At 40.1% G+C, this 12,763-nt stretch overlaps 1 protein-coding gene across 6 annotated transcripts in view; it reads right to left on the bottom strand.

Moving 5' to 3' along the window:
* Positions 1–12,763, bottom strand: part of slc6a9 (solute carrier family 6 member 9) — a 112,971-nt gene that overhangs the window by 12,251 nt on the left and 87,957 nt on the right. For all 6 annotated transcript variants that reach the window (XM_044368881.1, XM_044368882.1, XM_044368884.1 and 3 more), the window contains 5 exons: positions 9,008–9,139; positions 8,304–8,574; positions 2,691–2,823; positions 2,301–2,435; positions 2,064–2,167 (listed from right to left, as the gene is read on the bottom strand). In XM_044368881.1, coding sequence (XP_044224816.1) covers positions 2,064–2,167; positions 2,301–2,435; positions 2,691–2,823; positions 8,304–8,574; positions 9,008–9,139 — 775 coding nt within the window. The remainder of the gene's footprint in view (positions 1–2,063; positions 2,168–2,300; positions 2,436–2,690; positions 2,824–8,303; positions 8,575–9,007; positions 9,140–12,763) is intronic.

Below are 12,763 nucleotides of genomic sequence, written 5' to 3'. Positions count from 1 at the left end.
CACCAATTGGTGGTGTTACAGGAGTGCAGAGAGCGACTCCACAGGGACGGAGCTGCAGAACACAAGCTGATTAGGCCGCCGTGCAGCTGTGTGCGCAGATAGCACAACCTCAAGCTGCTGGCAGAGGAACAAATTATATCTTCAGCCCCCCTTCTCCTCGCCCCTTCCAGCCCCCCCAACGCCCTCACTCTGTCAGCATGTGTGGACAAGCTCAGGAGAGTAAATGACATCTTTTCCTCTCCTTATCTCCTCCTCTGTCCCCTCTCTTCCATCTTAACCTCCTCAGCTGCTTCTTGCTCACTCCCTTGGCGTTCAAGCACAGTGCAACCAGCCTCTTAACACAAGTCCAAAAAAACATTATCTCTGTCTCTCCTCCTGTCCCACCTTATCTCACCTTCTCCTCTCCCACTCTTCTCTTTTTAGACCTATAGCCTTGAAGTTTGCTCCTGACTATTTTACCCTCCTGCTCTCACTTTCTCCATCACTCTTTAGCTCTGACTCATTAGAGGGAAGCCACACTGCCAGCACAACCTAAAACAACTTGTCTCCTTTTCCTCTCTCTGTCTCTTCTCTCTGTACCTTCTCTGATTACTGCATATAATAAGATGCTGCTCTGTGTTACTGCAACACTGCAGCAGTGTAGCCTGATGCTAAATGAGCATGGTCATATTCACATGAGGCAGGCAGACGCAGGCACTCATCACTTATCACAGCATTGCTCTTGGGTTAAATCCGACCACATCAAATTTAAGTAATTTTAATGCTTGAAGCTTACAGAGCAGAGTAACTGCTGAAAACTCAAATTCCAAGTGGATAAATTCACACATGCATGGTCATCAAGCTGTCTTTGTTTCTGGAAGCTGACACACTTAGTACGTTTCATTTTCATTTTGATGTTTATTTGGTAGGGACAGATACAATATACATAGAGAATTGCACAGCAATTATCCAATTCAATACATCACAGCATTTATAGCGATGCCTATACCTTAAGGATACCTTACCTTAGGATAACTTGTTACTATTATATTACAGTTACTGTATAGTTATGGACATATCTCTAGTCTCTATTCTGTTTTGTTTTATTCTATTTTTAGGCTTTAATTTTATTTTTTTCTTTTACTTACCTCGCTGTTTTTATATTTTTATGTTATGTGACTGCTATAACACTTAATTTCCCTTTGGGATTAATAAAGTACCTATCTATTTATCTATCTATCCATCCATCCATCAATCTATCCATCCAAAAAAATTCTGACTAAAATTGATATTTAAAATTGAGACAGATAGATTTTCACAATAAATCTAACAAGAAAATAAATGTATAATAACCTGTCGGTAATGTGCTTCTGTTTAAACCAACTATTTGCTGTAAGACAAACTTCATCTGAGATTCTGTAGCTCTGTTCTTACAGTTTGTTGATTTTGGCTACAAATCAAGTTTTTAATAAAATATTAGATCACTGGTTACTGACATTTTGGTTTTTCTTTAAAAATCTATCTATCTTAAAAAGCACCTGACCTTCATTCCAATTTTGGGAGGCATTTTTGCCTACAGTGAATGGCAAATGGACCGCATTCATATAGAACCTATCTACTCTTATCAACCACTCAAAGCACTCTACAATACATGCCAACATACACCCATTCATACACACATTCATACATTGATGGCAGAGGCTGCCATGCAAGGTGCCAACCTGCTCATCAGGAGAGATACAACGCTTCCTATCCAAAGCACCCCACAATGTTTCTATGCTTGCCCATTCACACACACGCACACACAATTTGGAGTTCAGTATCTTGCCCAAGGACCCGCTCTACCTCCTGAGCCACAGCCGCTACAGTAATAAAGCTGTTTGATAAAATGACGTCATGAAATCTTTTCACAGAAAAAACACAAACCTGGCAATGCTGCACAGATCTTACATTATGTGGATTTAAAATGACAAAATCATTTGAGATCAGTAAAAATACTGGTAGGGACAATTCAGCAACACCTTGACATTGGTCATCAATACCAAATCTACTCCTGTGTGTGTGTCTTTGTCTGGAGTACCAACCTGAAACAGTTGTTGTGGAACTTGTTATAGGAAGCCATAGTAATGAGACCACCCCAAGCACAGCCCAGGGAGTAGAAAATCTGTGATGCAGCATCTCCCCACACCTACAAAAACACACCCACATGCAGTCAGAAGTAGTAGAGGAGGGAAAAAGTCAAGTTCTAAGTATTTCCATCACTACTGTGCCATCTTGGTTGTTCTCTTTGTGTCCATATTTATAGCTGTCGCAGCGAATACCTTTGCATCGAGGACCTTCTGCCACTGTGGAGTCAGGTAATACTTGATACCGTTGATGGCTCCATCCAAGGTGATGCCACGGATAAACAGGATGGTCAAAACGAGATACGGGAAAGTGGCTGTGAAGTACACCACCTGGAAATTCACATGCACGTGCATAATCACACACACACACATTTAATTACACAATGCAGTGAAATCCACTGGATCTGGTCATTCTCTATAGGAAAAGATACCAAAGTGACAAGACAGTGAATAATGCCTGTATATATATGTGTGTATGAAATAAGGAGACACACTGCAGGTACAGTATGAACATTATGTCTGTTTAGTGGTCAAGTCTGTGTGTCTATATATGAGAATGCATATACATGAGTGCATGTGACTGACCTTTCCAGAGGATTTAACGCCCCTGATGAGGCAGAGAAAGACGACAAACCAGGACACAGCCAGACAGCCCAGGATAGGGAGACGTAATTCTCCAAAGTTCCCAATGTCATCAGAGATGTTCAACACATAGTGTCTGAGAGAGAAAGAGAGATAAAGACACAGAGACATGTTTTACATATTTCATATCTGCAAGTCTGTCTGGAGTCATTTTTTTTCTCTTTCAAGAGGAAGACATTTCAAATTTTCAAAGCAAAAAGCGAAACAGCAACATCAGTCTAGCTTCACACACAAAACTTCACACAACAATTCTTTCTTCAGCAGACAGAAACATATCAATACTGGCAAAGTGCCTGACTTTCATATTTATCTTTACTAAAGGCAATATGTGTGATATCTTACTAACAGGAAACACCAAAATGCATTCACATGATAGTGTAGTATTTCATGGTACAGGTATTTCTATTTTCTTGTACACGGTGTTGACCTTTTGCTAGCTGTATTGTTCCATTTCTGACTGGGAGTCTCAGTTAGTTCTGGAAAGATGGGAAAATAGGAAATAGTTGTACTATTATATACAATATTTATATGCATGCAACGAATGTGTCAAAAAATGACCTGCCACTATGTTAAACAGCAGAGAAAACCCCCTACATGATCTTTTTTCAACTTGAAATTTGATGATGAGTGACCCCAACATTAGAAAAAGTGAAACATCGCCTTTGTTCGTATTTCCATGAGAGCTGTACACCACCGGGGTACAAAGAATGTCTTAGGGTCAATTTTGACCTTGCAGCTATAAAATCATTAACACACCACAAAATCCATAAAAACACACATGTACACACATGTGCATGCACACAAACACACTCACACACAATAAGAAATTGAGATTTTATGTGTGCTGATTGAACACGGATAAAATTAAAAGTTTCTAGTGCAAATGCAGCATCTCCCCTCCATGACCCCACACATAACTCAAGTTCACAGACAAAATAAACATAATTTCAAACTAAATAAACATTTCTTGAAAGCATTGTTTACTAATGGGGAATGCAGTCAGACACTATAAAGGTGCTGCAGATGAAAGTAACGACAGTTCCCTCTTTGCTGAAGCACGTTTCAGTGCCCAACAGGTTGTAGATTGGATTTTTTCAGATGTCTGGGAGGAACAAGAGAACAATGATTTAGAAGAGGAGGAGGTATGCATCATCTTCAGATGAAGAAGAAATCTCCCAAGGTGAAAGAGAGACATTTTGTCAAAGAACAGCGGGACAACCTGGTCCTTGTCACCATATGACAACCAGGGCAGGATAGCAGCATGAAATGTCATAAGGATGACCCCCGGGCCCATAACATATGCAGTTGTCCAGGACATCGCCTCAACATTCTACATGTTCATCACACCAGCCACTGAAAAAATCATCCTAGAGATGAAAAATTTGGAGGGTGTCTGTAAATGTGGAGACAACTGGAAAAAGGATGGATGGGATTGACCTGTGTGCCTACATAGGACTGTTAATCTTAGTGGGTGTGTATAGGTCCCGAGGCGAGGCTACATCAAGTCTCTGGGATGCAGAGAGTGGAAGGGCGATTTTCCGTGCCACAATGCCACTGAAAGTCTTTCGCACTTTCTCAAGAATGCTACGATTTGATAATCGTGAATCATTCCTTTAAGACATGTGAGAGAAAAACTGGCGGCCATAAAAGGGGTCTGGGAGAAGTTGAGCGTCTGCTATACCTCTACAACCCCAGGCCTGAAGTAACAGTGGATGAGCAACTGGTTCCATTCAGAGGTACATTTTTATTTTCATATCTGTAATGAGATTTTCACTGCCAATTTTATTATGTATTGCTGTAATATCATTGATTTATGTGATTATTTTCTGTGACACTGATACTAATTACTGATAGTAATCTCTTTTGTCAAAAGGTCACTGTCCTCTCCGGCAGTATTTGCCCAGCAAGCCAGCAAAGTATGGCATCAAGATATGGGTTGTACTTGATGTGACAGATGGACTGAGGCAGCACAATGTCACGTGTGACAATTTCTTCACCTTTTATGAACTCAGCCTGCAGCGCCTGAAGAGGAAGATCACCATGGTTGGCACAGTAAAAAAGAACAAGCCTGCACTCCTCACAACAAGGGGAGAAGGCTCTCATCAAAGTTTGCCTTCACCCCCACCATCACTCTAGTTTCTGACCTCCCAAAGAGGAACAACAATCTGGTCTTCCTGAGCATACTGCACAAAACAGAGATCAGTGATCGTGAGGACAGGAAGCCAGCCACCATCCTGGACTTCAACCACAACAAAGGAGGTGTATACAACCTGGACAAGGTGATTGGAACTTATAGCTGCAGGAGGATGACTGCCCGCTGGCCCCTGGTCATCTTCTATAACATCATTGATGTGTCCTCATACAATGCCTTTGTGATATGGAACAAGATCAACACTATCTGGATGCCTGGTAAGCGGAAAAAGAGGAGGGTGTTCCTGGAGCAGCTGGGAAAGGCACTTGTAACCCAACACATTCAAAGAAGGGAGCGCCTCCCCCACACTGCAGCCTCTGCAGCACTTGTGAAAGCTGTTCAGCTGAATCTTGTCTTGATCCACCTGAGGCTGCAGCTGGGGCAGGCAAGAGGAGGAGATGCCAATTCTGCCCCCCAAAGAAGGACTGCAAAACGAATACTACATGCTGAACATGTGAGAAATACATCTGTAAAGTCCATGCGCACATACATGCATTCTCTCTGACATGTGCTAATTAGAGTTGATTGACTAATGTTCTTCACATTTTTGTTTTGTATCTATTATCTTATTTTATTCTTACTTATTATTGTTGTATATACACGTTGTGTGTGGGGGCAATGGTTCAAAAATGGGATAAGACTAGTATTTTGCAGTTCCTTATTGTACAGTATATAATAATGTATCACTATGTTGCCAAAAAAGTTCTGACTGACTGTTATTGTTTCCCCTCAATAAATGCATTCAAAACTACTTTCTGCACATTTCTGCAGAATAATAATAATAATAATAATAATAATAATAATGATAAAAAACCTCTACTTTAGTAAAGAAAACAATGATGACAGATGTGTTGTGATAAAAACAAGTGGTGTCCACTGATTAAATGTAGTCTTTTTGCACTTTGAAGAGGGAAAACCCAGATATTCACAATGTTTGTGATGAATGACAGGTTGTTTCTTTATGCAAAATAGATTTGGGGTTTAAAATTCAATTAAGCTGCTTTATTTTAAGGGTTTAGTGAAGGCGAGTCACTTCTGACCCTTAGGACAAGGTGAGTATACAGAATGTTAAGACTACACAGTATGTGTTCTGTATTATACATACACATTATACCTACCACATGCTTTATCTATTCACCTCATCATTCATTTGGAGATTTTCTTGTGCTTGATAGTGAAGTGATAAAACAACAGCTCACATTGTTGGAGTGCACATTATGCATATCTTGTTTTGTGAACATCATCTGTAGTTTGATAAATTATGCTGTTATTTATAGTTTTGCCCTGACTTTGAAATATATTTTGCCCATCCCTTTGGTGTTTTAATGCCCAGCATAGCACACAAACCCCAACAGTGGGAAGACTGCCTAACCAGTAGTCACATTTAGACTGACAATGCATTGTCAAATGATTGACAATGCAAGTTTAATTTAAATATAACAGGCAAAGCTGTCTGTGCTGAGCTGAAGATTAACGGGTAATTCTGACCTGTATCAACTGCTTCTACACTGTATGAAAGGCTTTTATCTACAGTTAATTAAATTCCCTCAGTCAGCTAAAAGCAACAGGATAGATGTGTGTTTTATCTGTGGCATTTAATTTGAAAACTGTGGCAAAATGCAGAGCCATCATAGACACTGATCTACTGCAGGTACCTTGATTAAGTCATGTGCGACCAACATCCAGCTGCTGTAAAATGACCAGAGCAACTTATGTGCTTTGCCACATGACATTGGTTGGTTATAGAGTAGCTCTATGCTCTTCTGATTTAGGTGTGAACAACTTGAGACAGTTCACAATGGAAAATCTTGACAATTAAAGGTTCACTCTCCTGTCACTCTTGTTCTCATCCCATCTCATCCAGATGTAATGCCACTAAGATGATAATTAATCACCTCTTCCCACTGATTTAGTATATTTTGCTTATAGCAGGTGGACTTGGATGCACCTTCATTGACCTTATGCACTTCACCTAGCATTGATCTTTGTGGTTACACAATTAAAACAGAGCCCTTGGAGTTGGTCCAAATAGAACATCGGTTATATGGGAAACCTCCTGCATGTCACTGCTGATGGCGCTGTCCCAAACTGTCCAAAAGCTGCTGCACTTCCAGTCAAATCTAGTCCAAATATTTGAATACTTTCCGCAAACATGAGGCCTGTTTGAGGCAAGCTCATCTTACTGGTGCAAATCAATTTTGACCTCTGTGTCAAGTACGATAGGCCTACAAAACTGAGTCCAAAGAGGTTATGTGCATAACTTATAAAACGTGTATTTGAAAAGTGATCCTTGCATGGCCAAACCTAAGAAAAGTGAAGAGAGAAATCTTGAAAGGTTTCTATAGTGACGATATACACTTAAAAAGACCTTTTGAAAAATTTCCTGTAGCTTAGGTTTGGAAATCAAACCAAGTTAAAACCCCCCTCCAGTGTATTTTGGCATTTTTAAGATATTTCATATTTTTCTGAGTCGTTTCCTGACAATGTTGATTAGCCAAATTTTTTTTGACGAATCAGTTAATTTTGCGCTCAAAGTTCAAAAATTTAAGCTGTTGCTAAAACAGAACATGACATATGACCATAGTACAACAGAGCAGTCATACGTCATCCTCATAAAATCCCTTTGTTTCTGTGAGTGTCACATAGGCTACTGATACAGTAGCAGGCTAGTTTATCAGACGCCTGTGTTTCAAACTCTGAAGGCAGCAGGACTGGTATGTTGATGAATCTGCAGTCTCTGAGAAGTGCTGAACCAGAGCGCAGTGTCGTTATGCACAGCCGTTCACTGTGTTTACCTTCATTAAATCATCTGATGACACCAGGCTGCTACAGAATAACCACACACACCTCAACACACATGAAACTGGTCGGTTATAACCCGATATTCTGCTTTTTATGAAGGAGTTAGGGTTAGCAGGGCTCATCAGCCTCTTTTCCAGAGATTTGTGGTGATGTGTGTTCATGTCTGATGTTCTGAACTACCCAGACATTTCCTGAAGAGAAGCTTTCCATTTACTGAGCTGTCGTTATCATGTTTAACTGTGTTTGGCACAACTGTCTCAGAGCTATGAGAGCAGTGATGTGACTGGCTGAGAGAGTATTTATTAATCACCACACCCGCTGATCTATATTCATCTTCACTCAGCTCTTTAGCATGGTGCGCTGCTGCACATACATGAACCAAAATAGCAGGTGTGCATGAAGACACCCACACAGTCCATTCCCCTAAGACCTACCATGCTGCACTTGGCAATTATTATTCAAATTTCAAATGAATGTGCAAAATATTAAACTGAACTGAAATACAGATGGACTCATTATATGTTACTCCCGATACAATAAGATGATGTACTTCCACGACTTACTTCCAGTACTCCTCACTGGGGCTGGTCCTCTTGGTGCGGTTGACTACCTCAGAGACCCCTGCTACCAGGGTACTTGTAGCGTTCGCCAGGCTGGTGTTGAGCGGGTTGCCCACCACCCCGCTGCAGTCCGGCGTGTTCCAGGGGTTGTTGCAGTATGTCCATGGCAGCAAGTTTGTCATGGACATGAAAAAGTAGTAGAAGGCAATGCAAATGACCACGTTGTAATAAATCCCAATGTAGGTGGACACCACCATCATGCCATAGCCTACACCTGTATGGAGGAGGGGGGGATAGGATGGTGAAAATACAGAGGAGGAACATTAGAACTTGAATATAAAGCAAATTGTAGACTTGTACTTCTTAGAATCTGCATCCTACTATAAAAGTTCTAAGCTACTGTTATTTTTGAAGCCAGTAACTCTCTCTCAGTAACAAGCCGCTGAATGTGAATCCTTTATAATAAACTCACTTCTAATCTTACACTTAAACTTATTATGCTTACATAGCAACTCCATCTGCCTTCTTCTTTGTCAAGTCTCAGTTTATCATTTTAGTTACAAAAGTGACCTGTTAGAACTGGATGAAAGTTTGTGATCTTTCAGTCTTGAGATATTTTTGTAACTTTAGATCAGTAGTGACAAAAAAAATCTGAAAAAATGTCAACAGATATTTATGTTGACAATGTAATTGAAACACACACTAACCTTTAAACATAGGACTGATCTTCCAGACTCCCAGACACCCCTGGCTGGCGAACTGACCAAAGGACAGCTCGAGGAAGAAGAGAGGAATGCCGCAGAACACCAGCATGATAAAGTATGGTAGCATGAAGGCACCTGGGGGGGAGAAACAATAGGACAGGTGCTCAGTCACTGTCTGTCAAAAGCATCTGAAGGAAAGAAAAAGAATGTTTTGTGTGTGCCCTAATTTGTTTAACTTAAGTATTTATTACTTTTGGAGGCAGACAGGAAAATAATTTGCTAGTGTAGCTAAGTATAACAGGTAAAATGTCAATTCCATCCTGCACTGTTGAGTGATGGAGACAATAACTACTGTACAGGTATAACACAGAACTAAAGAATATGTTGTATCTACTACATATGTATATTTTACATATAGCTATGAAAATGTGACATATATTTGTGTGGAAATAAAGCAAATCATCTTGGCAGTAACGTCTATTACTAAACTAGAAGAGTGCAGATCTCCACCAGGTGTGTCTGGTTGCATGTATAGTCTCATAGTGTAATGGTATTGTTATCGAGCGTGCTGGGTTCACCTAACTGTATAAACTTAATAAGGAAACAATAAACAGGATGATAAGTCCAAATTTCTCAATTTAAACATTGCTATTTATTTAGAACATTTTGTTGTAACACACCACACAAAATAAAACCCCTCCCTACCTTTCTCTCTCCTCCCAAACAAAGAAGAGTTGAATCTCACTCAATTGTCCCACCCGGCTCCCTTACTATCAAGATGGTGGTGAAGTTAATAAAAATGGGGATTATTCTTGTATCGTGCCAAACTTTAGGGGATCATAACATATCAGGTATGGAATTAATCTGCAGATGCTCCTATTCAAGATGAAATCAAACTTTTCTGTGAATGTCAGTTTTTCAGTCACGACAAAGGCCAAAATGTGGCCTGCAACAGACTTGCTGGAAATGTCTTTTGCTGCAGTTCTTGATCACTTGTGGCCTGTATCAGCCAGTTAAGAGGAGTGAGTCAGCAGTCAACGGTGGTATAAAACATCTTATAAAATAGGTTTCAACAATCATGAATCACTGCAACCACGAGAGGTCCTTGGGCATACAATCATAAATGTACACAAAAAATATTAGGCTGATGGGTCCAGTAGTATGCGAGATTAGCTGTGGACAGATACACACACACGGACGGACATGTACATGCACACACACGACCAAATGCAGGATCTGCTTCCAGGCTTACGCCTGGTGAAGATAATAAATTAGATTGTCACATGATCAAAATAAATACCGCATTGGACCACTTTACCAGTCCTGACATTGTGTTGTTATGCTATTTGTTGACTGACTGTCATCCTATTTGTTGATTGTTGTCATGCTATTGTTGATTTTGTGTGTCTTAAGCTGTCTTTCTTGTCTCTATGCAGTGCAGGCTTGTTTGTATTGGCATATTTTCACCGCTTTTATTGTTGATTGTATTTTCAACGCTTTTATTCGTGATATTTGTGCTTCTAACTTTTTGTCTGCCCAGGGACAACAGATGAAAATTAGCCTTTCGGGCTAACTCTGGCATATTTTCAGAAATGTTATTTATATGCACTGTCCCTGTCAAATAAAGTAATAAAATAAAAAATAAAATCCGAGAACTAGACAATTTCATCTTCACAACATCAGAGTATTAGTGTTGCATTATGGGTTGTTTGTTGCCTTAATGTTGCAGGGCTAGTAAGTGTTTTTAAGTCTGTCTATAGTGTGTCTGTTAGAGTTAGACAGACCTAAAAGTGCTTTGTTAGCTCAGTTTAACCTGCAGGAGCTCATGTAATGTTTCTTTCTGCTCGTGAAAACGTCTTTAATGTAGAAACGGACAGTGAAGTAGTTCATCGGTCAAGCAGCTAAGAATGACCACTGTCACACATGATGAGGAGCTCAAAAAGACAAAAAAAAAAAAAAGTTAACTGTTGGAGATTTTTTTTTTTTACCCCTTTCAAAATCCTTTAAGTTTACATATATATATATGTAAACATAAAGGATTTTGTAATGCCCCCCACCCAAAAAAAGAAAAAAACATAAACCTCATCTGTCATAGTAACCTCCCATGACTGAGCATAGAGGTCACCAAGTGTGCAGCTGAGGCTGTTCAGTGTTGCAATAGCTCTCTAGTGGTTCAGACTGGACCAGAAACCAGACAGCCATCTACAAGGGAACATCCGTAGGTGTGTGTGTGTGTGTGTTTGTACGATTGTCTGAGAACTAGGTCGCTGCAACCAGCTGATACTGTACAGTACCTAAACCTTATCACTGAGTGTGAGTAGCTGGTATGGCTCAGCTCTCCTGTCCGCTCTGAACTATTGGCAGCTGTGTATGAGCTAATGCATGGCCTATATATACTGAGCCCTTGTATGGGAATGCAGGTCTTCTACATGCATAACACTAATCAAAATATTTGCAGCGTAAACATATGAACTGAAGTGGTGAGTGATGCCAAGAAAAAGGTCTGAGTCACTGAGTTAGGGGACCTTGACCAAACTGACAGTTTTCACTGTACTTTGTGCTTTTCTAGTATATTTATCTAAGCAAGAGACTATACAAAGGTATATAGAGCATGTTATAGTCTATTTAATCCTGAGGTTTAGGATGCATTTAACAAGGGGGCAGATGACTCCAAAACAGACAAAATATATATAAATATATTTTGTTCTCATCATGTTCTTACATCTTGAATACAGCGGCTACACAGCGGAAGCAGCACGTCAGCAGCAGCAGCTGGATCCGTTCTATGCACTCAGACGCATTTTGACAGAACTCACAGCCCAATAAACAATAAGGTGGTTATGCAAAAGTCAATGCCTAAAAAAATGCTTTGAGCTGCAGTTACGCACGTAGGTTCACAAGTGTTAAAACAACAGTCAGGTGTCCACATTAACATTGAAGGAAGTTTTTCTTGCTGTAATCATTCCTCCTGTTCATACTGGCTATTAAAAGATCCCCTTCAAATGTGCTTTCAATGTAAGTGATGGAGGCCAAAATCCACAGTGTGTCCACACAGTCATTTTGTGCAAAAATGCATTTCAAAGTTTATCTAAAGCTTATATTTTAGACTATTTATATAAATACATTTTTGAACAGAAGCTGGCTTGTGGATTTCGGCCCCCATCATTTACACTGTAAGTGCATTATAATGGGAACTTCTGATTACAGCAAGAAAAACCTATTTCAATGTTCACTTGGGCACCTGACTGTTATAAGACAGGCTTGAAAAATTGTGAACCCGTCCTTTAAGCATGAGCCACTACATGGCTGATGTAGACAGCTGCATTTATTCAAACTGAAGGGTAAATCAAACAGACGTGTGATGATCGACTCACAATGATGTTTGTAAGAAGTGAAGGGTGCACCCTTAAGTGTGCAACTACATCCATTGTGTATGGGGCTGTGGGGTTTGCAGCTGCTGCTGTTGTGCTGTTCACCTTCTGTTAACATGTTTAGGGGCTAACATGTTTGCAAACACAGACATCCCCTTGGACCACCAACTCCTGAGGAAAATCTGTTCATCTCTCTTCATCAGTGTTGTTCTGCAGCTCTTTGGCATGTCATTAAGCAGCATACAGTGGGCTTGTTTTTACATACTGGGTTTTGTGTAAGCTACTGGGAGTTAACCATATGCACCAGTGAACCAAAACATTATATTTGACACAGTGGTCATGTCAAATATATTGCTAATTGGAGCTTTAAATTCCTTACTTACAAACA

Source organism: Thunnus albacares, chromosome 12, assembly GCF_914725855.1.
Source record: "Thunnus albacares chromosome 12, fThuAlb1.1, whole genome shotgun sequence".
NCBI classification, from domain to species: Eukaryota; Metazoa; Chordata; class Actinopteri; order Scombriformes; family Scombridae; genus Thunnus; species Thunnus albacares.
This window is presented reverse-complemented; position numbering and strand designations above follow the sequence as displayed.